The 26,855-nt window shown below is 46.5% G+C and overlaps 2 protein-coding genes across 3 annotated transcripts in view; one reads left to right on the forward strand and one right to left on the reverse strand.

Annotated features, from left to right (window-relative positions):
- Faxdc2 (fatty acid hydroxylase domain containing 2) overlaps nucleotides 1-2,462 on the forward strand; it is a 29,909-nt gene extending 27,447 nt beyond the window's left edge. Inside the window, exon 9 of the mRNA XM_052196923.1 lies at nucleotides 1,114-2,462. Coding sequence (XP_052052883.1) covers nucleotides 1,114-1,306 — 193 coding nt within the window. The 3' untranslated portion in view covers nucleotides 1,307-2,462. The remainder of the gene's footprint in view (nucleotides 1-1,113) is intronic.
- Nucleotides 2,463-5,487: 3,025 nt separating this feature from the next.
- Nucleotides 5,488-26,855, reverse strand: part of Larp1 (La ribonucleoprotein 1, translational regulator) — a 47,828-nt gene continuing 26,460 nt past the window's right edge. The window contains exons 2-19 of one of the 2 annotated variants that reach the window (XM_052196921.1): nucleotides 23,967-24,028; nucleotides 23,690-23,755; nucleotides 22,748-22,922; nucleotides 22,104-22,199; nucleotides 21,823-22,029; nucleotides 21,561-21,723; nucleotides 20,420-20,564; nucleotides 16,935-17,109; nucleotides 16,658-16,827; nucleotides 14,646-15,038; nucleotides 13,822-13,945; nucleotides 13,519-13,724; nucleotides 13,002-13,108; nucleotides 11,796-11,947; nucleotides 9,432-9,576; nucleotides 7,841-7,950; nucleotides 7,616-7,743; nucleotides 5,488-6,412 (exon numbers count right to left, since the gene is read on the reverse strand). In XM_052196921.1, coding sequence (XP_052052881.1) covers nucleotides 6,206-6,412; nucleotides 7,616-7,743; nucleotides 7,841-7,950; nucleotides 9,432-9,576; nucleotides 11,796-11,947; nucleotides 13,002-13,108; nucleotides 13,519-13,724; nucleotides 13,822-13,945; nucleotides 14,646-15,038; nucleotides 16,658-16,827; nucleotides 16,935-17,109; nucleotides 20,420-20,564; nucleotides 21,561-21,723; nucleotides 21,823-22,029; nucleotides 22,104-22,199; nucleotides 22,748-22,922; nucleotides 23,690-23,755; nucleotides 23,967-24,028 — 2,831 coding nt within the window. In that variant the 3' untranslated portion in view covers nucleotides 5,488-6,205. Of the gene's footprint in view, nucleotides 6,413-7,615; nucleotides 7,744-7,840; nucleotides 7,951-9,431; nucleotides 9,577-11,795; nucleotides 11,948-13,001; nucleotides 13,109-13,518; nucleotides 13,725-13,821; nucleotides 13,946-14,645; nucleotides 15,039-16,657; nucleotides 16,828-16,934; nucleotides 17,110-20,419; nucleotides 20,565-21,560; nucleotides 21,724-21,822; nucleotides 22,030-22,103; nucleotides 22,233-22,747; nucleotides 22,923-23,689; nucleotides 23,756-23,966; nucleotides 24,029-26,855 lie in introns of both variants that reach the window. The other variant, XM_052196920.1, reaches the window with a different exon arrangement.

Consider the following 26,855-nt stretch of genomic DNA (forward strand, 5'->3'; position numbering starts at 1 on the left):
CACCAGAATTATACAGTAAAAGCAGGTAGGGAGGTCCCAGATAGTTTAGCAGTTGAAATGCTTGCTGCAGCTGTAGCAGGCCTTTAATCCCAGGACTCAGTAGGTGGGTGGACTCAGTGTGAGGTTAACCTGGTCTGGGAGAGTTCCAGGCGATCCAGGCCTATACCGTGAGATCTCAACACTCATATAAGTATCAGCCTTGCTGTGTGCTTACTGACAGCCCCAGCACAGAGGTCAGGAGGCAGGATAGCTGGTGCTTACTGGCTACTTACTTAGCCAAAAAGGTGAACTCCAGGTTCAGGAAGAAAGGAGTGTGGGAGTGGTGGGGGACATTGATGCTCCAGTCTCATCTCCCCCCCCCCTCTCTCTCTGTGTGTATGTGTGTGTGAGAGAGAGAGAGAGATCACACACACAAAAAGGGAGCTAGTAGGTATCTGCTTAGCATGTGCAAGGCCCAAGGCTCAATCCTCCAGTTCAAAAATGATTATACATAGTGGCTCACAATCTTAAACACTATCATTGGGGAAGCTGAAACAGAAGCAGTGTCAACAACCTTTTACATGCTGATTCTGCTCAAGAGGCGGGTGAAGCCAAGTGAGTGTGTCTCATTACAAACCTAGGCAGTCTCCCTGTAACATCATGCAGGGCAGAGTGAACACCCTGTTGGGTCCCAGCTGAGTTCAAAGCCAGCTACATGTAGTTTTAGTTCAGTTTGGTGAAACTGTCTTAAAAATACTAACAGTACTGGGCAGTGGTGGGGCATGCCTTTAATCCCAGGACTTGGGAGGCAGAGGCAGGTGGATCTCTTGTGAGTCTACAGAATCTCAGCCTGGTCTACAGAATGAGTTCCAGGACAGCCAGGACTACACAGAGAAACCCGGTCTCAAAAAACCAAAACAAACAAAAAACAAAACCAATCCCCCCAAACAAACAAAACCCACTAACAGCAACAACCCTAAACCACCATCAAATGGAGCCCTTCAAAGGAATACCCCAGGCTCTGCTGGTACAGCTGGGCAACACAGTGGTGCTACGTATGGGAAAGACGAGCGGAGAAGGGCGGCCCAGAGCTTTCCACCAGTGTTAGCTGGTTAATTTTCTTCCTTCCTTCAGGTTCAACCAGTGCTATGGGGTCCTGGGGGTGCTGGACCACCTGCATGGGACTGATGTCATGTTTAAGCAGACCAAGGCTTATGAGAGGCATGTTGTGCTGCTGGGCTTCACCCCGCTCTCAGAAAGCATCCCTGATCCTCCAAAGAAGACAAGGAGTGCACTTGGACCATCTGGCCTGTTCCCTCATCAGTAGACAGCCTGGGGCCCATGCTGCCCTTAACAATTTGCTTTCCTTGGACACCATACTCTAAAGCCACGATAGGACCCGGGCTTCCCTGGAATCATTTCTCATGTCACTTAGGACTTAGTGAAGAACTATTTAGGCTGGAGGCCTGCCAGGGGAGACAAATCACTGGGCCAAGATGAATTCCCCTAGTCTTCTGCTCCACTCCCCCATACAACTCCCCTGTGCTCTAGGCTTGCCTGTTGGACTGGCTCCAAAGCCAGGGTACCCTGGGATAGTCACAGGTCAGACGTGTTGGCGTGCTAGATGTGGTCCCCGCTTCCCACCAAGAAAGCTTGGTTTACTTTTGCCATCCAGACACAAGTTCCTTAGAAGGAACAATGACAAACTACAGCTTTTTATTATGACATGCACCCCAACACCTGTGACTTAAACCTGTGTGTAAAGTGGGCTCAGTCAGGTCCAGGGACTGTTCTTGTTAGGGCAGACCTAAGTCAGTTACTCTCTAACCCACACCAGTCTTCCACCCCAACAATGAGCCTCAGAAAATATAACCAAAGGGCAGGCCATGCTTTCCAGATGGTAAATAGGCTCAGGGAGTACTATAGCAGGACAGTTTCTCTAAGAAAACACTACCAGGCCCCACCCTGGCAGCACATGGTTAAGAATCCTGAGACCTTAAGAACTTGGCATCTAGGTTGGATCTGGGAGGCTGCCAACATTACCATTTGCTAAATTTTAGTCAAGGTTAGTCAAGAAAACCCTCCATTGTAGTTTATATAAAATAACAGCTGAGTACAGTAGTTTGCACTGTAGCCCCAACTGCTTGGGGTTTAGGTCCAGTTCAGAGTGGACAACAGTGCAAGACCTCAAGGTCTGATCAGACAGCTGGCAATTAAGCACCTTGCAGCCAGTCCCAGTCTCCCCTGACCGTGGTGACTTGTGCCCTTAGATTTCAGGTACTAACCTACCCCCAACCCCATCATCATCACTGGTTGGTAGCTATTCCCTTCTATATATGAACAGGAGAAATGCTATCTGCAGTAGTATCAAGTCAGAAAGTCATGGCCTGTCCCCATAAGGAGCTACTACTGGTGAATGCCTTAATGTCTCTCCACACAAGCATAGCAAAAGCAGCATGTAATAAAGCCTCCATTTAACTCTAGTGGAATGCATTGTCATCACTGTGCGTGCCCCCAACACTTGAGAACTAAAGCCACACAACTGAAGAGTTGTGCAGCTGCTCCTAATGACTCCTAGTGACTGAGATATGTGAGTTGATAGTGACCCCCTACCACCTGACAGTAAGAAACTAGAGTGTCAGGTCTTAAACACTCTGCATAAGGAATTCTTGCATATACTCCGGGGAGTGAAAACCCAACTGCACCCTTTCTCAAGCTTCACAGCACACAGGGTCAATGAGGAAGACTGGCCAAACACCCAAATGTACTAGCAGCACCAAGGGCCCTGTCTTAGGCAGATGCCTAGGAGCCAGAGGCAGCCTTAGGAGAATGTACTTTAGCTATGCTCACGTAGTGTAGACCCCTCCATCTGGGGACACACACCAGGTTTCTCTCTCACACCCAACAGCAGTGTCCCAGATGGGAGACCAGCCAGTGTTTTGCCTTTTCAAGTTTTTATTTTTATACATTTTTTTGTATTAAAAAGAAAAGCATAATAATTACCACCAATTACAAAGGACTAGAGCAGGACCAGAATAAAGAATGAATCACTTCAGCCTGGGAAGCAGACACTCTCAATAATATTAATGTTATAATACAAGCTCATTCAAGTATTTTACATTTTTTTTTTTGTCCTGTTGATGTGATATCCTAGCACATGGTAAAGACAATGTACGAGCGTAAGGTGGAACCTTCTCTGCAAAGCCCATGAGTTTTCCTTTCCTGTGAGAACTGGGCTCAAAGTTTTCTTCTGCCTGTGCCATCACCATGGCTGGAGGAGAGGGTGGGAGCTGGGGAGAACCTAGGGGCCCTTTAATAAGAGACTCTGGGGTCCCACTCAGGGGGACCCGGTAACCGGAGCCTCAGCACTCCCCACCGTTAGCCTTGTCTTCATGCCCTTTCCCTCACATCCAGACCTTCCAAGCAGCTTGCTTTCTTTTGTAAATGTCATCAAAAAGGAGTGGGAAGGAGCTACAGAACAAAAACATTGAACAACTTGACACGGGGCTCAGCACCTCTGTCTGAACCTGGGGTCCAGGCTGGAGCAGGGCCAGGCAGCCTTCTCTTCGGGTAGCAAATGTGCTCTGAGGCTCAGAGGGCAAACCACAGTCTGCCCCTGGTGCGGCCAGGTGATGAGCAGCCCTGCACAGGCAGAGGATGAAGGCCGTTCCATGTGGCAGGCTGTCTCTTAGGTCTTGGATCCCATGGGAAGATGGTGATGGGGAAGTGGCTTGCTCTGGTGGCCCCCCCGCCACTCCTGGCATACTTGTCACAGATACATCGGTCCTAAATTCAAGTGTCTTCAGAAGGTGAAGATGTAAACTACTCTGCAACATCAACTCTTAACATGTCACAAAAAATATACACACACACTCACACAGACACACTCACACAGACACACTCACTCCACCCCTCCTCAGCCTGTGTTGAGATGATAGCCTCGCCTTCCCACCCCAGAGGGGCTTCTTCCCTCAGAGGGTCTGGGAGGATCTGGGAGAGGATGGCAAACCTAGCCTGGAGAGTCTGGATGATGGAAACCACCTTCCCTGACACTGGGCCTCACGCCCTGAGGTTCTGTGGTGCTGGATATACAGTATAGGGCTGAGTGAGGAAAGGAGAAAGGGAAGGGAAGAAGGAGCCCACTGTTTGGTGAAGGTGCACCATAGGGCAGGTACCAAACTCAGGAGAAGGCCTCAGATCCCAGCAGCAGATCCTGTTCCCCTATTTGACTGAGACAAGTGAGTCACAGGAGCTGACAAGGGATTCCCACATTCTAAGCACCGGAGGTTAGAATGGGACAAGGCATGAGCTAAAAGTAACAAGGTACCCAAAACAGAGGGCAAGCTCTTGCTAGCCTGGGATGCTGTGTCCTAGTCCCAACTTTTGGGACAATAGAGGAACTTTGTGATGAGGAGGGTCACACAAGTTTCAGTTAACTGAGCAAAGAGACCACACTCCCTTTTGCAGCACAGGTCCCAGTGTGGGGTGAGCATGAGGTCTCCCCAGTCCTTCACCAACCCCCTCAACTCCTGGTATCAGCAGCCTCCAGCCACTCCTCTGGCATCTGAAGTGCAGCTCGGGCAGTCAGCGGCTTTTGAAGAGAAGTCAGGTATACTCTATGTCCACATATACCTTCCTGCCACGGGGCTTCACCAAATGGCAGGATTCCCCAGCCCTTGGTTCCTCTCACCCCTTGATCCCAGGCAGGGCCAATGAGAGGATGGGCAGAGATGGCTTGCAGGGGATGATGGTATTAAGATGGGAAGACCACACCAGACCCTTAGAGAATGGTATCTTTCTCTACCTCCTTGGTACAAACTTCCTTGAGGTCAAAGGTCTTTAAGGTTAGACACAGATTTAAGCTGTGGACATCAGTGGGTGTTCATCCCCTTGTTCTGGGTCGGGGAGATGTGCAGACTGAGGACAAGTGTGTACCAGGCAAGACCAATTCTGTTTACAACAGTTTGAAGCAAACTTGGCCTTGGGGTTCCGAGGGCAGGGTGGGGCAGGGCAGGGCGGGGCGGGGCGGGCCTGGTGAGATGACAGCAAGCAGAACAAGGACAGTGGCAGTGGCAACAGTGTGCAGACACAGGACATTGGCTTCAGACAATGCAACAGCAGGGTGTCCTGGGCGCAGCTCTGACAGAACTGCCCCAACTCTCCAGCCTCCAGGAAGGAGCCTGGTACATGCAACTCAGTCCCGAGAAGAATTCTCGTGGTCAGTCCAAGCCCAGGGACATTGGGCAGGTGGAGCTCTTCCGGAGGCTCGAGGAAAACAGGCATTTGGGCATTAGTTCAGGTTCCCGCTCCACAATAAGGCAACTTTTAAAAAAATATTATTTTCAAAAACAGAACAGAAGAAAAATTCCAAGGAGGGGGAAAAGACATCACTTTCTATGGATTAGGTGGGTTCTGGTTTTTTTGTCTTTTTTTTTTTTAGTGGTTGATTTTGTCTTTTTTTTCTTTCTTCTTTTTTTCTTTTTTTTTTCTTTTTTTTTTTTGTGTGTGTTTTTGTTTTTTTGTTTTTTTTTTTTTTTTCTGTTTTCCCAAGGATGGAAAGGCCAGAGAAAAAATAAAATGAATCATCTTTCAATAGTCTCTTCTGGTGTGAGCAGCATCTCTGGGGTGGGGTGAGGGGGCGAGAGGCTGAAGCTCCCTGACCCCACTGAGATCCTTTGGTTTCCTTCCCCCAGAGGTGGCAGAAGGGCATGTGGAACAGCAGGGACACGGTGATGGGTGATGGCAAACCCCAGGTGATCAAGGGGCTGGTGCTTCTGGGGCCCATGGGCACTGCCAGAGCTTTCTGGTGGGCTGCATAGTTGGCTTGAGGGGAGCGGGAAGAGGCAGGGGAGACAGGTCGGCATAACAGCCGCAGGAAGGGCTGAAGAGTGATTTTGGTAATCCAGACAAACTATCAATAATTTAAAACTTAATATATATATATGTATATATATATATATATATATAAAATCTCCCCCCTTTCCCTCCCCCCTTAGAAGTTATGGTGGAAGTCGTGGGGACAGGAGGGGAAGGGGTGCTTGGAGGCTCCTGCCCAGGAGTACCGCTAATAGCCCAAATGGTATACACTGCTACTTAGCACAGAGGCCCATCCCTAGTAACACCAGGCCTGCCCCTTCTCTTGTTCACTCTTCTGGGCCTGGGCACCCCCATGGATCCTCACCCACCCCACCCCTTCTATCCCAAACCCCAGGGGGCTTCTGGCCATTCACTTTCCCAAAGTCAGTGTGTCCGAGTGCTGGCTTGTCCGTTTGGCATCTTCTCGAGTGGCCTGGCCAGTAGGTGTCGTAGGGGGTTGGCTGATCCCAGTGGCAGGCCTGCTGGAAGACTGGGAAGGGCATCGCTTCCTGCCCTCTCCGCTGCCTCCTGCTACTACTGGGTGTCGCTTGTGGTTGCCTTCCTCGCCCATGGGGGGCTGTAACAGAGGAGTCACAAGTGGTCAGAGAACACTAGCCACACCACTTTCCAGAATCAATCAGAGGTCTCCTTTCCACCTCCAAATGTGGCCAATGGTTTGGTTTACGTCCTGTTCTTTAATGTGCACACTACCAGAAATAAGGAAACGGACCAAACATAATTTGTCAAAGGCTTCCTATATTTAGGTTTATATCCTAAAGATCAGGTTTTGATCCTATAAATTTTTGTCCCCTTCTACAAAGGGTCTCTTAAGAAAAGACCTGTGGTATGTGGTATGTGGAATGCAACATGGTACATGTATTGGCTCCACAGGGCCACATACACTAGAACTGTCTTATTCCAGCCTTCACCAGGCCCATGAGCCAATAATGAAGACTGTGATTGAGCTTGCCCTACTATCACCAAAGGCCACCAAAAGTACTTTCCATGTACCAAAATCCAGCCATTGGCCCGTAGCACACTCTCCTCCCCAAGAGTAAGAAAGAACAAGCGCAGTTTACCAATCTGTAAATTGATGACACTCTTACCACTAGGGCTGCAGAATGGCCAGAACAGTGTGCTCAGCAGTCTGGGCACCAGGAAGAGTTGTCGGTTCTAAATTAAGGACTACTGCTGCTACTTACACCTACCAACTCTCTGCTAAAAGTTCTGAAGAGCACAACCTGAGTATCAGAAACTGCTACATTATAAACTTTTGTTAAATGCCTTTCTGTCTTCTTTGGTGCTGGTCATCAACACCAGGGCCTTCAACAGGTTAAACATATGTACCTCACCACCGAGGTAAACTCCAGCACCAGACTTCTTGAAGGAAATTTCAGTTGAAGTACTTTGCACGGACACCAAAGGTGAGCCAATTAAGCTGCCTTTAAAGTCAGCCATTGACATACTCAGAAGCAATATCCAGACTCACCACAGGATGTCACTGTTCAGGCACTGCTCTAGACAATGGAGGACCGGACATTAATTTACAAATTTCTTTTCCCAGAAGGAACAAGTATATTTATCAGAGTAGCTGGTCCTGATCCTGACACAAACTAGCAGTAGTGGGCCTGGATAAGCAGGTGGGCTGCGACAAAAGGAGGGAAGCTGGGAACAACTCTAGTGAGCACCTGCTGCTGTCCACTGTCATGTGTATGTCACAGACAGGAGAGGGATGCTCTCTTTACAGGACAGTTAGGAGTCAGGAGAGACTTTCACTCACGTCCACTCGGAAGTCTTCTAGACGGCGGAATTTGCCGAGGTATTCTTGCAGTTTGGGGTCAATGTCCAAATTTTTGGCTTTGGAATATTTCAAGAAGGCCCAGAACTTCTCCAATCCATAAAGCTGGCCTGTTAAAAAACAGGTAGGTAGGCTATGACGAAGAGAGCGGTGGGATCTAACACAGTAAGACCCAGGAAAAGCCCTGCAGCTCTGACAGAATCTTACCAGCCTCATAGTCCTTCACGGTCTCCTCCTGGAAATCCTTGAATATGTCCAGCCGGAACTTCTTCTCTAGACCGTAACTGTAGTATCGAAAAAGGCACTCCAAACCGTACCTGTGGAGGGCAGGAAATGGTGAGGTTGGCACAGAGTACGTACCACTTGAATGGAGTGGGGAAGGTGGGTTGTGGCCTAGCAAAGAAACTCTGAAACAGTTAAGACAGTGAACGATCCTGGACTGGAAACATGGCAGGTCCACTGCAAAGTGGATAGCAGCAGTTATACCAGCCCTGAAGAGCTGTTTGGTCTGCAGGGTTCAGCCAATTCTGCCCACCTTGATCTGCTACACTCACACTGATTTGCTCTCTGTATCTAACTGCTGCTTTCTGCTCCCAAAGCATTAGAGTGGCCCTAACAAACCTTACAGTACATGAAGACAAAATCACCTCCCGTCTATCCAGGAAAACAAGCTCATTCCTATACCAGCTCTCTGACCCAGTTCATTTACCTTAGTCAGAAAGTTTACCAGTAAGAATATGATACTACAGAAACAACCAAAAATATTTGTATCTTACAGACACATAAAAGTATTCACAATTGGGATGGAGAGATGGCTCAGTAGTTAATGAGCACTGACTGCTCTTCCAGAGGTCCTGAGTTCAATTCCTAGCAACCACATGGTGGCTCACAACCACCTGTAATGGGGATACCATGCTTCCTCCTGGTGTGTCTGAAGACAGCAACAGTGTACTCATAAACAAACAAACAAACAAACAAGTAAATAAGTAAATAAATAAATCTTTTTTTTAAAAAGTATTGTTGGGCAGTGGTGGCGCATGCCTTTAATCCCAGCACTTGGGAGGTAGAGGCAGGTGGATTTCTGAGTTTGAGGCCAGCCTGGTCTACAAGGTAAGTTCTAGGACAGCCAGGACTACACAGAAAACCCCTCTTGAAAAACCAGAAAGTATTCACAATTAAACAAAATACAAAACTGTAAGTAACAGAGAAGTTGTTTAGAAAAAAAATCTAGAACTGTTGTTACAATAGGCTTATTACATTGTTAAAACAATTGGCCTTTAATCCCAACATTGGGAGGCAGAGGCAGGCAAATCTCTGAATTTCAAGGCAGCATGGTTTACAAGCAAGTTCCAGGACAGCCACACCTAACACTGAGAAACCCTGTCTTGGGGCAAGGGGAGAGGTTATTTGTCCCCTGGTAGTGTAAGTGGCAAATGCCTTTACTCCCAGTACTCAAAAAACCAGAGACAGACAGACCTAGGAATTTCGTGTCAGCCTGATCTACAGATTGAGTTCCAGGGCAACCAGGGCTACACAGAAAAATTCTGTTTGGGGGGTGGGTGGAGAGGAGAGGAAAATGACAGAGTCAAGAGCTTACCCTGTGTAGTAAGGCACCCCCACGCACCCCAAGGTAGATTTGCTGGTGGCATAAAGCACAATGAACAGAGCAAGGAGCAAAGAGGTAAAGAACAAGAAAACTGCCTGTAACAAACACACCCCAGAACCTTTTAAACTTAGTGTGAAATACCTTGCTCATCTAAACTTTCGATTTCAGCTCTGGAACCGCTGGTCCACTCACCTGTAGCCTTCTTTGGCATCTTCCAGTGCCAGTTGCTTGAACTCTTCATACATCTTTTTATTGAAGTGATCTCGGAGGAAGAAGGACCAAAAGCGGAAGAGGGTGTTCATCTCCTGAGACTGGCCAATGCCCAAGCGCTTCCGCTCTGATGGGAAAGACAAGGAGAGGGTCAGGCCAGGCTGCCCTAACCTCTAATCTGGCCATTTGTCTAGCTCTGAGTCTCACCTGCTATCACTTAATGAGCAGTGGTTCTCAACCTTCCTAATGCTGCAACTCTTTAAAACAGGTCATATTGTGGTAACCTCCTACCACAACATCATTTTTGTTGTTGCTGCTATTAATTGTAATGCAAATATCTGATAGAAAACTCCTAAAGGGGTAGAGATTCAAGGTTGAGAACTGCTGACTTAAAGGAACAGGCAGAACAAACAAGTCACTTTTTGCCAAATTAGTTAGTTTTAGCAAGTATAGTAGGTTAACACGTAAGCATAGACATAGGAGAGATGGCTCAGCAATTAAAAGCACTGGCTGCTCTTGCTGAAGACCCACCCACATGGCTTCCAGCACTCACATGGTGGCTGGCTCACAACTGTCTATAATTCTTGCTCAAAGAGATTCAACACCCTGTTTTGACCTCCAATGGCACCATGCATATACACGGCACATAAATAAACATGTGTGTAAAATACTCATATATTACAGCAGTTGGGGGATGGAGTCAGTAGTCCAAGGCCAGACTTGACTAACAGAAAGTTAAAGGCTACCCTGAACAATGTGCACAGGAGATCTGGAGCTTACCAGCCAGTTGGGGTAGTCAAAACTATGAGCTCCAGGTTCAAGTGAGACCCTGCCTCAAGAATATATTTAAGTCCTGACTCAAAATATATTTAATAAAAGAATCCCCCCCTCCCCAAACTCCTACTATAGAGTGCCAACTAAAAAAGATCTGAACAAACACCATGAGCAACACAGGTAAGGCCGAGCGGAACCAGGATGGCCTTGTGTAAGGAGAAAGCAAGTCTAGAGCATGTGGAGAAAATAAAGGCCCATGCTCAAGTTAGAGACTTTGGAGGTTTGAATGAGAATGGCCCCTAAACCCTCCTATGTTTGAATACTTGGGTCTCTAGTTAATGGAACTGTTTGGGGAGGATTAGGAAGCGTGACCTGTTGGAGGAAGGGTATCACTGGGCATGGACTCGGCTGCCCTCTCTGTGTTCTACCTGATGACAAGGATGTGAGCTCTCAGCTACCATGCATCCTGCCAGGGTCATGGATTCACCTTCTGAAACCACAAGCCCCCAGTAATCTCTTCTTTCTATAAGTCACTTTGATCACAGTGTCTTCTCACAGTAAGACGGAGACATAACACAGTGTCATCACAACAGAAAACTCCAACTTCTTCCAGAGTCTACCAACACTGCTCAAGTTTTGTATTGATTATGCTACACTCTCACCCACCCACCCACTCCCTCCCCTCCCAGAGTAAGGAATACTAGGCAGGTACCAGGCTACCAAGTGCTAACAGACTGACTGACCTGCATATCCTCATGACAACCTCCCTGAAATCCTACACCTTTAAGACATCTCATGTGACCAGATACTCTACATCCAAGGCTACCTTCTACTATCTGCCAGAACAAGGCCAGTAACCCATTTGCAACAAAGGGGCAGAGAATAAGCACTCAGGCTTCATAGGCGACAGAGCTTGCCACAGATTCTTTTCTTCCTACCACCTCTTCAAAAGAAAAGTTATTTAGATTCCAGAGCCACCACAGGCTAACCTGGACCCAAATCTTTTACCTAGAAAGCTCTACTTAGCCTCAGCCCAACCTGAAAATGTCTGGGATACATGCTTATCCTGGCCACAGCTGACCCAGCAATCTTGTGAGAAATTAGCACATATTGGCATTTCCTATACTGTTAGCTTTCTGTATTTAAAAACTATCTCATCTAGGTCTAACAGTAGTCCTTTTTTTAAAAAAGTACTATTTATGTATATGAGTACACTGTCCCTGTCTTCAGACACACCAGAAGAGGGCACCAGATTCCTTTACACATAGTTGTGAGTCACAATGTGGTTGTTAGAGATTGAACTCAGGACCACAGGAAGAGCAGTCAGTGCTCTTAAATGCTGAGCCAAATCCCCAGGCCCCACATTAGTAGTTCTTAAGTTTGAATTTCACCATGGAGCCAGGCTGGCCTGCAACCTAAGACCCTCCTACCCAGTTTCCAGAAATGTTGTGACTACAGCTGTGAGAACCAAGAAAAGCTGCCAAGTCAAGAAAAAGTCAACTGCTGCCTGCAATGCACCCTCCAGCCTTTATACTCTGGACCGACAGGTCCCTTTGCCGTCTGCTTACTTACCATTAAGGCAGCGCCTCCGATACTTGTGGTAGACATGTTGTGTGAAGCCATTTTCCTTGAGCAGCTCATGGGAAGGATGCTGGAACTTGGGCAGTGACTGCGGGGTACAGCCATAGCTGCCAACTGCAGGTGTTCCCTCTGAAGGACTGGAACTATGGAAGACAGATGAGTGATGGTGTGACCAGTCACAAATTTCCCACTCAGCCCCACTCTAAGGTTAGGAGAGGTTCCTCTGACCTACCAGCCAGGGTGCAGTCTGCACTGGCCCTAACCTATAGCCAACAGCTATGCAGTGACACCTTTGGAGAGTTCTAAGGACACTGAGGCTCACAGGACCTGGGCCAGTGGTCCAGGGGTGGCAGAGATCTAGCATTGCCAAAAGAAGTTCACAATATTAAAATGTCTTTAGTCAATCAGTATTTTTCTCAAATGTTACCTCTTTCTAATATCTGCCATCTTTGTGGGAAGCTGAGTACACAGACTGATGACTTCTAAACTGTGCCTTAAAGTAGATTTGACAAAATTAAGTTTAAAAAGTATCTGGGCCCTACACTGAGTAGTTGAGTCAGTGAATTATGGTGCCGGGGTCAGAACCCAGTCTTGGCAGATATGTAAGCACCACACGAGCATCTAAGTCCCGCAGGGTCTACCTACCATCCCTCTTTCTAGGCAGATAGTAAACAGGTTTGGAAAGGAAGTCATAGTTTCACCACCCAAGTAACCTCAAACTGGATTCTGTGTGGCTATGATAGCATATCTTTACAGCCAGGTATGGTAGCCCATGCTTTAAACCTCAGTACTAGAGAGACTAGTGAGCCAGGCTGTCTCCATAACCAAGCCCCAAGCCAGCCAAGGCTGTACAGTTAAAAACCTTTCGCAGGGCGTGGTGGCGAACGCCTGCAATCCCAGCACTTGGGAGGCAGAGGCAGGCAGATTTCTGAGTTCAAGGCCAACCTGGTCTGCAGAGTGAGTTCCAGGACAGCCAGGAACACACAGAGAAACCCTGTCTCGAAAAACAAAACAAAACAAACAAACAAACAAAAAACCAATTAAAATCCTTTCTAAAAATAAAAGAGAAAGAACAAAACACAAAAAGCTTCCAGTTCCCAGGCCTTGGGCCATGTGTCCCACACTGCTGTATGAATTTAGATTCAGCTGGTGAGTGCCATGTACCAACAGGCAGACTGAATGCCCTGGCCACAGTACCTAATAGAAGCTGTCCTGGGCCTGTGCTCCCGAGAATCCATCACCCAGCCCACATGACTTTCCAAGGGGGGGTTCGAGCTGTGCCTTGTCTTTCTTTTTCGAGGCATCTGTAAAAATGAAACCAGAACTTGTTATCTTACACATCTATTTTGTATTATCAAGCCACCCTTAGTATGTAAGTGGTACATCCCATTTTACAAAGGCATTTTTTTATTTTGGTACAACTAGAGGTTGAACACAAGGCTTTGTGCACTAGACAGGGCAATACCACTAATATTACACCCCCAACCTGACGAAGAATTTTCCGATTTTCTCACATGTGAGGCGGAGAAGCAGGAGGATGTGCCTGAGGTCTCTCATCTGGTCTGCACTCCTTCAGCCTCTGTAGGCCATGCCTATACTCAAGTCTACTTTATGAGCTCTCAGCCTAAGGATGCTGCCTGAGGGGATCCTGGCCCTTTGTTGGCTCAGACAAGGCAGTAACATATGCAAGACTCCACCCAGCTGACTACCTTACCTTGGCATCTAGGGTCCGTCCTTCTTTCACCACTGGGTAAAACCGTGATGTCTGACTAGAGTCTTTGAGCTGGGGGGTCCGGGGTGTGCGGGGGGTCCTGGCGTTTCGGTAGTTTGGAGATTCTGGGACAGTGGTTGGTAGAGAACGGGCAATGGTAGAAGGCTCGGGAGCACCAAACAGTTTGTTGGCCAGGGCATCAGTAGGAACTGCAGAGGTAGAGTAGGGTCAATGTGCAGGAAAATCTCTGGCTAGAGCTTAATATACCTCTCACCCACACTGGGCTGCAGGTGCCCACCCCCTCACCTTGTTGGAACCGAGGTGGCCCAGGAGGAACCTCCTGGTTAGGATCCACAGGGGGCTCAGGGGTCAGAGTGTCAAATTGCTCCCGACTAATCATGTTCACTTTCTTGAAGTTCTCAACTTCTTGCTGCAGATGTGAGGTAGTGGGAAGCTGTTAGTCAGCAAGATGCTCTGGCTGCTCAGGAATCAAGACCCGCAGGACACTGATGAGAAGAGCTTCCCCATCCACACACACAGGATTCTAGTCTCCACCACCATCTCTCAGCCCAGGGACTGATCTCAGTCAGTGCTGACCATGCTCCTCTTCCCTGGCAGGGGACCAGTTGGGCAACAGCCACCAAGGAACTTTCTGCAGACTGCCCATCCTGAGTTTTTTTTCCTACACTGCTGCTTGTTCGCTGTACAAGCTCATCTTTAGGCCCACCCAGCCCCAAATACAGCCACTCCAAAAACTGACAAGAAATGACTCCATAAGTGCTTCTTTTTTTCTCCATTTTCCACTAAGAATGGTTCCACTAAGAAAGGTTTAGATATTATCTAAATAGTCCAATTTTTATTTTATCTTCCACAAGGGTCTAGCCAACTGTGTGACAAACAGGAGTGGTTAGATAGGACAGTCAGTCACCCCACATGCTGTTTACACTGTATACATATACATTTCCTCTTGCCAATGTGGCAAGGTGACAATCAACAACCACTCCCCCATACATAAAGACAAAAGGCAATAGACAGAGGTACCTGCCCAGAGTCACATGGCAAATCAGCCTTCCTCTTCTCCATGTTACAAGAACCCTAGGCCCTCGTTCAAAGCTATGCTTGAGTCTCACCTTGATCTGTGAATACTCAGGCTCAAACTTCTCAGTCCATAGGTCTTGTTCATAGTAGAAGAGTCCATCATTAATGACCTTGGCCAGCTCAGCACTCATCTTGGCACGAGAAGTGTGATTGCCTGTGCGGTCCCCTCCAGGGTGCCGACGCATGTAAGGTGGCGTTTGAGTGACGATGAGGATCTTATTGACATCCCGGTCATCAATTTCATAGTCAGAGTCCTCATCAGACCAGGCAGTGAAGGTATTCTTCCGCCCATCCATCTGCTCCATTTCCTCATCAAACAGAAAGTCTAGTTCTTCTTGCTCATCCTGATCCTTAGACATCAGCTGCTGGGACGGAAGCTGCTGAGGCAGAGCAGTTGGGTGGGAAAACCTGGGTTCCTCTGACTTCTGAAACAGGGACAGACAACAAAGGGGAATGACCTGGGAATAACACATGAGGCCCTGGGCCAGGATTTCTAGTTGTCCAAGAGGCTCTTTGGCCTCTCAGTTCAAAAGCATCACAACTGTAACCCTGGTAACACCAGCAAATCATAGGTGTCCTCTCTGGACTCAGCTTCATGGAGAATTGCCCCAAAGAAAGTCCAGTTCCTTCATTCATAGTCACACACAATCAGTCACAAACAACAGTTTCTATTTATCTTCAGCTCACACACTGGCTGTTGGGGGTAGGCACAAAGCACAGCTCAGCTGAACTATCATCTGGCTACCCAACAACTTGGCACTCAGGAACTTCCAGGCACGCAGTCTTGCTACAGTATTTTCAGTACTCAGTACTTTCAGTACTCAAGCTGGGTTCCAGCCACAGTAGACACTCATCAGTCTGATGAGTGAGCACCTACCCAGTACCAACAGTGCCAGGCTCTGTGTGAACACCTGAATGAGCAAGACAGGACACAGAACTTAAGGAACTTCACAACTCAGCAGGAGAAAATGAACAGCAGCCATCTGTAGTATAGTTCAGCAAAGGAGGTCTAGGGAGCATACAGAATGGGTGCTGAGCCTACTGGAGTTGGGTATGGTTAGGAAAAACGTCCTAGAACAGGCCACTAAAAAATAAAGGCAAGAACAGAAAGTGGGCTAGGCAAAAAAAGATAGCACGTTCCAAAAGCATTTTTTTTCTTTTTTGAATTTTAGTAGTGACACACCAAATATGCCTGACACCAGAAGTATGTCTCCCACACAGTATCTATCCAAAAGGCAATTCTCTGATGGACCAGTCATATCCTACAGAAATGTTAAATCTTTTTTTTCTTTTAAGGTTCAAGATACACCATATAGGAGTAATGGGGCTACACCTGGCTCTCTCCCATCTTTCCTGAGCTTGCGCAATTGCATGCCTGGGCCTTGGAAGGTACTTGTCTCAATCACAACATTTCTCTTGGCTGAAGCCAAGAACAGAGAACATATTCTGGAAATAAGCACACGTGGGAAGGAAAGGAGATGGGAGAGCCAGCCATAGTGGCAAAACACATATAGAAGCACAGAATTATATAGAACATAAGCACCAAGGTCAGCTCTGAGGCAATTCTACAAGGCCCAGACCAAAGGTCTCTAAGGAGGGAGCTGAGGCTACAGAAGTAGAAGAAATTAATGTGGTGCCTAAAAAAGAGCCAGTGATTTTACTTTGAGGTCAAAGAACCTTAAGAGTAATGATCCCACCAGTAGTCAACAAACATACTCCTTCCCACTTTCTTCATCCTGAGACAGAAACTGACACCTTGCTATAATCATCACCAACTTCCCAAAGTCACTAGCCATCACTATAGGAAACTTGCACCCCTCTCCACTGCCTTTTTCTAAGGGCCCAGAGTCCTGGAAAAAGCCTGAAAAATCAAACACCTACAAAGCAAGAATCCTAGGCCATAGCCTCATGGCCTTATCCTGTGGAAAAGCCACAGATGAACTGAGTTGGGTATCCTGGGAATAGTTCCCAAAGAATAGAAACAGACTACATCAGTATTCCTACACCAGGACCACCTAGGTTTTCAGCTTGGACCCTCACCTACCTTGGGGCGTGCTGGTGAGGGCCGAGGCCTTTTCTTCACTTCAATCCAGCTCTCAGAATCCAGATCTGGGAGACTGGCAGACAGGCCCTTGGGAAGGGTCTTCAGGTTGCTGACTTCCTCTGTTTTGGTTGGCACTGGGGTGACTGCACGGGGAGAGCCGGGTGCCGACTCTGAAGGGAGAAAAAGAGGGGCCTCGTCATCCTAGTCCTTTCCTGGGCAGTCATGATGTGACTGTACACTGGAGGATAAGATATTCAGCCACCACTGGGACACCTACCTGTCTCCTTCTGGTAGTGCTGGCGGGGAACAAACTCTGGGCAGTTGAGAAGCTGAGAAAAGTCAGTTTGTGAATAATCCACTATTGGGGTGCCAGGCAGTGGCCACTTTTCAGGTTCTTCTCTCCTGCGGACTTTCTCCTCAACCATCTCTACCACCATGCTGTCCTTTAGAGCCTGCAGAGGAAGAGGAAGAAAAGAAATGAAGAGAACCACTTAGGACAGCCAGAGATCTGGAGACAATTAGGTCCTAGAGGCCAACAATAGTAGCAAATACCTGGTCACATCTTCCCTGACTGACAGGAACATAAAAGGTACAAACATGAAAACCAAAATTAAGCTTGCAAGTCAGCTTCCAGACATCTAGAGAACACTCACATAAAAATGTCCAAGATTTAGGCACATGGCTGTTCAGTGACAATAACTGTAACAGGAAAAGCACCTGCCATCACTCTGGCAATTTAAACCACAAGACAGGTATAAGGTATACGCCAGGGTAAAAAACAGTCCCTTTGATTTGAATTTTAAGAAAAACAAGAGAATTATTTAATACAATTGTTAATAGTCACAGCTAAATTATTATGGATTGTTATCTCTGGATACAAGAGTATAAAGTCCCATCTCGTCCCCCCTTCCTTCGAGACAGTGTTTCCCTATGCAGCCCCGGCTGTCTTAGAACTCACTTTGTAGACCAATGTGGCATCAGACTCAAGAGATCTGCCAACCATTTCTTTCTTTTTTGTTTTTTTCTTTTTGTTTGTTTTAGAGACAGGGTTTCTCTGTATAGCCCTAGCTATCTCCAACTCAGAAATCCACCCGCTTCTGCCTCCTAGGTGCTGGGATTAAAGGCCACCACTGCCCAAACAACCTTTTCTTCTCAAGTATTGGAAATAAATATAAGTACCATCATGCTCAGCTTAAAGATTTTCTATGTAAGCTCTAAAATCTTTTGAGAGAAAGAAGGAAAGGGAAAGCTCAACGTGTGATAACCCTGTCATTATGGCCAAGGGAAGAGGATCAGAGAGACTGCAGGCGGGAGTGCAGATTTACATCGACATAGGGTTATGCAGGTTCACCTTTGGATCAGCCACCCTACTTTCTAGAAATCTTTGCCAACAGAAAACTAAATACGCAAGGCCATCTGTAATAGACATATGTTGCTGGCATATTAGTAAAAACTGGAAGCAGTTAAGAGAGCTGGCTGCTCTACCAGAAGGTTCAGGTTCCATTTACAGAATCCACACTACCACACACACCATCTGTATCCCAGGGAAATTCACTGCCCTCTTCTGGCCTCTGCAGGCACTGCATACATATAGTTCACACACAAATATACAGACAACCCCCCCCACAACACTTACTTGTGTAAAGAACTAGAAACAACCATGATTCTATCTAAATGGTTGAAACATCATGGATGGTGTACTGTTCAACTTAAAAGAAGAATGGGAACATGCGTCTATTTTACATCGCTTTGCAGCTAGCTCCCAGATACATAAAATGAAACAGTAAAAGTGGTAGAATGCCTATGTGACGTATGGCTGTATTTAGCAAGAAAAGGAAGAATATAGGTAAAGGAGAATCAGTAAGAATTTATCTGGGAGGCAGAGGCAGGCAGATTTCTGACTTCAAGGCCAGTCTTGTCTATAGAGCTAGTTCCAGGAAAGCCAGGACTACTACATAGAAAAATACTGTCCCAAACAAACAAAAACCGTATGTGTGTGTGCACGTGTGCAGAAGGAAGGAAGGAAGGAAGGAAGGAAGGAAGGAAGGAAGGAAGGAAGGAAGGAAGGAAGGAAGGAAGGAAGGAAGGAAAGAAGGAAGGAAAGAAGGAAGGAAAGAAGGAAGGAAAGAAGGAAGGAAGGCTACAGAGTTGAGTCCAGAAGAGGTTGTCTCCTCCCTTTCCCACCTCCCCTTAGCCTCTGAGAGGGTATTCCCCCTCCCCCCAAATGACAGTTTTAATACTTATATACCATGCAGCAACTTTGAAACTATGTATTTTTTTCTACTTAAATTTTTCAAAAATTGAGAATTATGATTGATAGATTCCTCAAAACTTGGATCCAAAACAAACAAACAAACAAAAAGTAATACATATCAAGTTAAAGGCATAGTACCACAAAAAAACATTTTCATGACTTGGAGTGACATTCACCTGACTATGTAAATTACCAAAACAAAATCAAAAGTCAGTCTGCAGTGCTGCAAATGATGTTTACAGAGGCAGAACGCATATACTGAACATTAAAACAAATAAATTGGCAATTTGGGACATGAATTTAAAAAAAAAAAAAAAAGGAAGCCAAGCACAGGAATGGGAGGCGGAGACAGCGGGAGGATCCCGAGTGCCCCAGGCCAAGTATGAGCAAGTTCCACAAGTAGGGCTTCGAAGTAAAACTGTCTCTTAGCAGGGCGGTGGTGGCGCACGCCTGTAATCCTAGCACTCTGGGAGGCAGAGGCAGGCGGATTTCTGAGTTCGAGGCCAGCCTGGTCTACAAAGTGAGTTCCAGGACAGCCAGGGCTACACAGAGAAGCCCTGTCTCGAAAAAACCAAATCCAAAAAAAAAAAAAAAAAAAAAAAAAAAAAGGAAAAAGGAAAGAAAAAAAAAGAAAAGGAAAACTGTCACCTCCTGTTAGGTTTTATTTAACCTAGAAACAATAACTAACCAAGCAGGAACAGCAAACCAGTTCCTCAGAAGAGAAATTAATGTTTCTTTGAAGGCAGCCTATCTGGAGCAGGGTGCAAAGCAATTGTGATCCAATCCAGGGAAATCTATACCACTTATAACATACAATGCTAAAGAGAAAGTCACAGAGTGCACAGAGTCAAACCCATACACCTATCCTTCCTGCTCCACCTTGTTAACCGAACAACTGAGAAGCAAGTGTCTCCTCAAACTCTCCTCAAAAAAAATTTAGAGGACCGATATTTTGCAAGCTCTAAGGAAATTTGTCTGTGATAACTGCAGTAGTTTTTAATCTCAGGAGAGAGATGTCATATGCTACCCCAAAGAAGACACAAGCCATTTACAAAGCTCTGAATCTCATTATGTGCCTTTAAGTTATCCAAACTCAAGGTATGTGAAATGCCTCTGTCCCATGAGACAGGCAGACATGTGTATGTAGGATATACAAATCTGATCTGGACTCTAATAATGTTTGGCAGTAGTTGGAGAATCTGAAACTGGGTATCTGGTGATGCTATAAACCTTTCTATCTGTAGAAGTGATGCTGCTGCTGTAGGTACTGAAATTCTTGATTTTCTAGGAAGACCTAGAGGCATGAGGAAAAGCAGAAGAAAGAGTACACAGGCAGACTGGCTGTAGCTGACTCTTGCTGAAGCTGGTGCTTGTTGTAACATGGTGGCTGGCACCTTAGGACTCAGCAGAAGCAGTTAGTGGGAACTCTGTCAGTTTACCCATCAATCAACTCAGGACTCACAGTGAGGATTTTATTTTCCCACCATAACCCCCAGGAAGAGACATACCGCAAAGATGAGTGAAATGTCAGTGGTTAGGGCCTGTACACGGTGAAAGGAAGCAATAAGGGTGATGGGAAGGAAGCCATCAGCATCCATTTTCCGTCTCAGGAAGATGTCTCGCTGTAAATTGTCCACGCTGAAGTAGTATTCACTAAGGGGTAGGGAGGGGAAAAAGGCATCACTGAGGGGCTAGGGGCCCTCAGGCCCTATCCCTATCCACCCTGGCAACCTCACATCCCTGACTGATGTACAGCTTAAGGCAGCTGTTTTTCAACCTGTAGAACCTGTGGGTTATGACACCCTAGGGGTAGGGGTGTGTGTGTGTGTGTGTGTCCCTTACACAGGAGTCACCTAAGACTATTAACTAGAGAACATAGATATTTACATTATGATTCATAACCATAGAAAAACTAGTTATAAAGTAGCAACAAGAATAATTTTATGGTTGGAGGTCACCATAGCACAAGGAACTGTATTAAAGAGTCCCAGCAATAGAAAGTTTGAAAACCACTGGCTTAAAGGCTGAAAAAAAATGATGTACTGCTACTTTGAGTCAAATCACCCTTACAGCTACCACAGGTGAGCCCAATAAACTAATCCTCCTTTGGAACTCAGTTCCAACACTATTCTGTTACTAAAACACTAACCCTCTAACTACACTACCTGCTTCCTTATATGAGTTCTTCTCTGGTCTGTGAGCCAGCACTTTATTATGAATAAGAGTAAAATGTAACAGCTAGACAGAACCAAGTTTAACCCGGTGCTTTGTGACTTACTAGCCATGACTTCGTGTGAGTTACTGGCCTGTTTGTTCCCCTATAAAATAGGGACAGGAGATCCAGCTCATGCAGAAGTCATAGGATAAGATAAGAACAAGGCCTACAAACACTTGGAAGAGCCTGGCTACAGTGATGGCTAAAGGAGATGCTTGACAGTATTCACCATGCTACCGACGGGCTGCTTGCCTGTTAGGGGTAGTCTCTAATTTCTTCAACGTAAATGTGGTTTTACTCTGAAATGAACAGAATTCTATGAAAGTAGAGAAAGACATCTTTCACAGCTTCAATGGGGCTACTACAATGGTCATGCATTAGACCCTGCTCTGGGCCCCATTCCAGCATGGCCCCAGAAAAGCTTGCACACTCACATCTGGCGCTTGATATAATCCTTGAGCAGCTCCTGGTCCACATTGTAAATCTCAGTGCTGCTGACATTGTCAAAGTAGTAAGTGATGTTGTTCATATACTTGGGGGTGCGGGGCCCCTCTGTACCATCAAACTTTCGGTAGCCAAACTGGTAGTCAAAGTGGGCTACAGGAGACACGGGCACAATTAGAGAGAGAAGAATCTCGCTTACTACCCATGCCGCACTCCCTTGGACATCCCAGAGCCCAAAGGGGCCTCACGTACTTCGAGTGCCACCCCGTCCACGGCCCCGTCCACGACCACGCCCCCGTCCACGGCCACGGAAGGAAGCCCGCGCCCCACCAGCCCCATCACTCTTCACACTCGATGTCTCATCCTGGTCGTGCCAGGCAGGCTCCGGTTTGGTCTCTGGTTGCCAGGCTGGGGTGGGTGGGGCCACAGATACAGGCATGTAGGTAGTAGGTTCAGATCCTATAGTAAGAAGGAACACAAGGTCAATCCTGAGAGTAACCTCATCCAGACCCTCCACAGCAAACAGTGCATACCTTTGATCTCCCCTCGGATAGCAGGGCTATGTCTTGGTTCCTGTGGGCGAGTGGGACGTGAGGCCAATTTCTCTCTGGGTACTTCAGGCTTCATGTCTATGTGCAACGGAACCCACTTGTGTTTGTTCCCTGAGAGACGGCATAAGCATGTCAGAGAGGCATGGCAGGCCCCTAAGACATGGCTTTTTCCTTCCCCCCAAATTCTGGCTCAACTACCTATCTTTTTGGTTGTTTACATTTCTAACATACGGAGGCCAGCGGCTCTAGGTGTAAGACTCACTTTCCAGAGCCCTGAATAAAGACTAACTTTCCAGGCTCCCTTAACACACATGCCACATCATTGCCTGTGACAGTGTTGTGAGGCTATTCTAGGTGGAGAGAGGCTGCTGTGCTGAATGAGTTAAGAGTTGCCACCTCAAGCATAGCCTACAGACACAGAATAGGTCTGAGAGAAAGCAATCAGGCCTGTATCATTTCAGCAGGTTTTAGAAACTCTTAGAGCAATATAAAAGCCCGCTGAAGAGAAGATGCACTAAGGCTGAGCGCTCAGCTGCACCTGGCTTGCAGATCTTTCAGCAGCTCAGACTTATGTCATTTCCAAGTTCTGAAAGGCACACCTCCCAGGTTCTGCCCAAGTCACTTACCTTTCTTCTTCTGCCCGCCTCGCTGGCAGTCCTCATCCCCATTCTTTTCCTCCCCCGATTCATCCGACTTTGTTTTGGGGCTCTCCTTACTATCACCTCCATCTCCTTTCTCCTGCTCCTTCATGTCCTTCTTGGGTGGCAGCTTACGGGCAGGCTGAGGCTTGTGGGACTGTGGCTACAGGAGGCAAAGACACATGCAGTCACTGGGAAGGTATGAGGGCAGGCTACACTAGATATATCCTAAAGCCTACCTTTCACACTCAGACCATACCACACAACAAGACCATACCAGCCATGAAGGAGAACAACTGATTTCTCTAGCTACCCAAAGCTGTGGGACGGAAAAGATGTTGGCCTGTCTATACCATCTTTCCACAAGGGACCTACTGAGGTGGTCGCTAGCTCAGAACAAAAGTGCTGAGAGGAACAGAACTGAAAGAGTCTCTTCTGTTCGGGTCTAAGGGAGCTAAACACACTTCCCCAAACTGGAGTCAGTGCCTCAACTAATACCTCTTATTTCAATTACTCATTGAAAACTTGGCACAGTAAAAGAAAAATATGGGCTTTGGAAAACTGTAACATAGCTATTTCCTAAACCCACTGAGCCACCACTGAAAGGCAAAAAAGAACAGTGCCTGGCACCGCTGAAACCAGGCAAAGGCTCACACAATGGTAATTCCTAATCATTTCATTGCCGTCCATCTTATAACTAGTCTTCATTTATTCAGAATCGAAGGGGGTTGATGTCCTATGTTACACAGGATGGCCTTGAACTCTTGGACTGAGTGTAATCAATCATCCTTTATCCTTCTTTTGAGTAGCTGGGACTTCAGAAGTATACTATTGTGCCCACCAACTACTCCTCAAAAATTTAGAAAGGTGAGGTTTATGGCTCTTGGACAAATAAAGTACCTGAACCTACCAACCCCTCCTCACACTCACCTGCACACTTTTGTGGGCTATCTCTCCAGGTGTAGGCCAGTTGATTGCATCTCCAAAGTCACCAACCTGCAAGGTATAGTCTATGAAGGCCTCAGGGTTACTCTGCCTGCCATTTTGCTCCACACCCAAGCTCTAGTTCCTTTTAGAGATTGGGGCCACATCAGTGTACACTCAAGCACCCTGTACCCATAAGGGGCTTCCATGCTCTTTATAGAAGGGCCAGAAGTGCTTACTAGAACAAGAATCACCCACAGGAGACATTCCCTCTGATCCTTACCTTGCTGCCCTTACGCTGTTTAGGAGCAGCTGCCCTCACCACCTTGGCTGGAGCAGAAGGCTCTGTGGGAACAAAGAGAAAGATTCAGCGGTTCAGAGCCTATACCACTATCATGCCCACACCACCATGCACCTACAGGTTCCCAGAGGAGCCACAGCAGAAAGGGCAACAATATGAGCTGACAGGCCAGCCGCCAAGATGTCCAACTCTGAGAATCTAAGTCTGTGTTTTTTATGAGATACTAACTGAGGCTCAAAGCCCATAATCAAATCTTCACTGTAACTCAGGGCTCCAAATCTATAGGCAAAATCTATAAGGAAAGGAAATCAAGCCTTCTATACACTTCTGCAAGCCCAAAGAAAAAGAAGCTAAAGATATACAAATGGACAAGTCCCGGGCTATATATACCAAGGCCTGCTTTGTCCTTGCAGACTTGTAGTTGAACCAACAACTACTTTCTCTGTTCCAATGTGACTCTAGAGCGCCATCTTTTTGGGCAGCATCTCACAGTGCAACCCTGACTAGCTTGAACTTGTCATGCAGATCAGATTGCTGAACTCAGAGATCTCCTCCCAAAACATATTTTGCTTCCCAAGCATGCCACCATACCTGGACAGTTTCATCTTTTAAATTTAACCCCAATAATACAAGTGAGACAAGAGCTATATACAATTTCAGCTCCAACAGTACTGAAATCACCAAATTTAAATCCATCCACTTTCACAATAGCCATTAGAATATAATGGTCTTTGATTATGTGAAGACACAATGGAAGATGACTTCACCTGTTTTCTATAGTACAGAGAAACATGTATACAGTCATGCATACAAAAGATGGAGAAGGCATTTTAAGGAACACAGCATGCCAAGTCTTTTCTAAAAGAAGTAGCTTTGGTTAGTTTGCTCCTGATGAGATTCTGAACCAAGAGTATCTTCTTGTCCCTCCCTCCTCTAGAGATTCACAGGAAGAAACACATCCTGAAATTCTGCTCACCCACTTGAGCTCTTACCTCCCTCCTCTACCATGCCATGTCAGGAAGTGCCCCAGCCTCCAAGCACAGAAAACTACCTGGTTGGCCTCACAAGGTTTTTCATCAGATCATGTCCTTTAATGAGAAGAAAGTGTCCTTGCCTAACTCCTAACTGTGAAACCAATGCATTCCTGGCTTCTGGCCTGTTACTGGAGTCACTGCCCCCTACCTAATAGAGGACATAGGCCTTCTGAAAGCTGGAGTTGTTGAGCCCAGCCTACAGCACCCTCCAATACTGAGCAGAAAACTAGAAAATCTCAGTTTCAAGAAAACCACTGTCCTTTGACTCCAGGTTGACCCAAGTAAGACACCGAACATATAATAGTTCCCTGACTGGTCTAAATAAAGATCTTCACCTGAGCCAGGTATAGTGGTAGATGCCTTTAATGCCAGCACTCAGGTGGCAGAGACAAAGGAACTCTAGAAATCTGGGGACAGCCTAATCTACAAAGCAAGTTCCCGGACAGCCAGGGATACATAGACCATCTTACAAAAAAAAAAAAAATAAATAAAAAGATCTTCATCCAAATCATCCCAGGGCCAGGGTAGTGCTCACCTGAGCTATAACTGGAGTTATTTCTTCAGGTTCTCAACAGCACTGATACATGCTAGCAGGAAAGCAAGTCCCAGGGCTAGTGACAAAGTTTATAACAGGAACTCCATGCACAAGGACTGGAAGTGAGACAGGCTGCTCTGATTCCCACAGGCATGTCATGGTGTTCCTCCTCAGTGGCCCCCAATGAATAAATACATGTAATAAAGCCTTTTAAAGCGATTTTCCCAAACATTTTTAAGGAAGTCTTGCTCTGTAGCCTAAAGCAGCCTCAAAGTTCTAGCAATTCCCCTGCCACAGCCTACCAAGTGCTAGAATTCCAGGTGTGTACCTCACTGGTCAGTTTCTTTTAAAAACTCTCAAAACTGAACAGTACTGACTGGGATCACCCTGAGATCTTAACAGAACATACATGGTCATGGACTGCAAGTTCTGTCTCTGAGCATCTACCTGAAGAGGGAGCAGAGTGGCTTGTCTAGGTCACACAGAACAGTCTTATATAGTTTGTTAGAAAGTTCCATCCCAGGCTGGAGAGATGGCTCAGCGGTTAAGAGCGCTGACTGCTCTTCTGAAGGTTCTGAGTTCAAATCCCAGCAACCACATGGTGGCTCACAACCATCTGTAACAAGATCTGATGCCCTCTTCTGGAGTGTCTGAAGACAGCTATAGTGTACTTAGATATAATAAATAAATAAATCTTTTTAAAAAAAAAAGTTCCATCCCAGAGGGCTCTCTACTAAGAACTATGGTGTCCCATTATTTTTCCCTGCTCCTTACTAGAGCCTCACACCGCCAAGGCAGCAGGACCCTAAAGTCCATCCTGTACCAACCCAAGCCAGCCCTCTAAACCTGCTTTACCTGCCACCACTCACCCAAGCCAAGCGCTCAGGACACACCACTGTCACTTATATAAGAAAACAGTTCTAACCCCACTGTTTGCAGGCAGGGGACTCCAGCTATACAAGGAAAGGATTTTCTAGAAATAGTTAGGAACTAGAAGGCTTCATTCTCTTGTAAGAAACTCCATGGGTTCCCCGACATCCACTGGCAGTAGAAAAAGGTCCCTTCTTATTGTAATTTAGGGCCCTTCTCTGTTTTTTCCAATCAGACACCCCAGTCTGGGCTTTTAGGGTCAGTATGACATGGCACACCCGGGCTCTAGGATGGCTTCCTCCTCCATGAAGATTAGAGGCTACCAGGTACCTAGAAGAGGATAAATTATCTTCTGTCTCAGAGGACCGGGTCTAGCTAAGGACTAAGTCAACACTGTGTGTTCAGATGGCTCAGTGGATAAAGATGCTCACT

Source organism: Apodemus sylvaticus, chromosome 10 (genome assembly GCF_947179515.1).
Source record: "Apodemus sylvaticus chromosome 10, mApoSyl1.1, whole genome shotgun sequence".
Lineage (NCBI taxonomy): Eukaryota > Metazoa > Chordata > Mammalia > Rodentia > Muridae > Apodemus > Apodemus sylvaticus.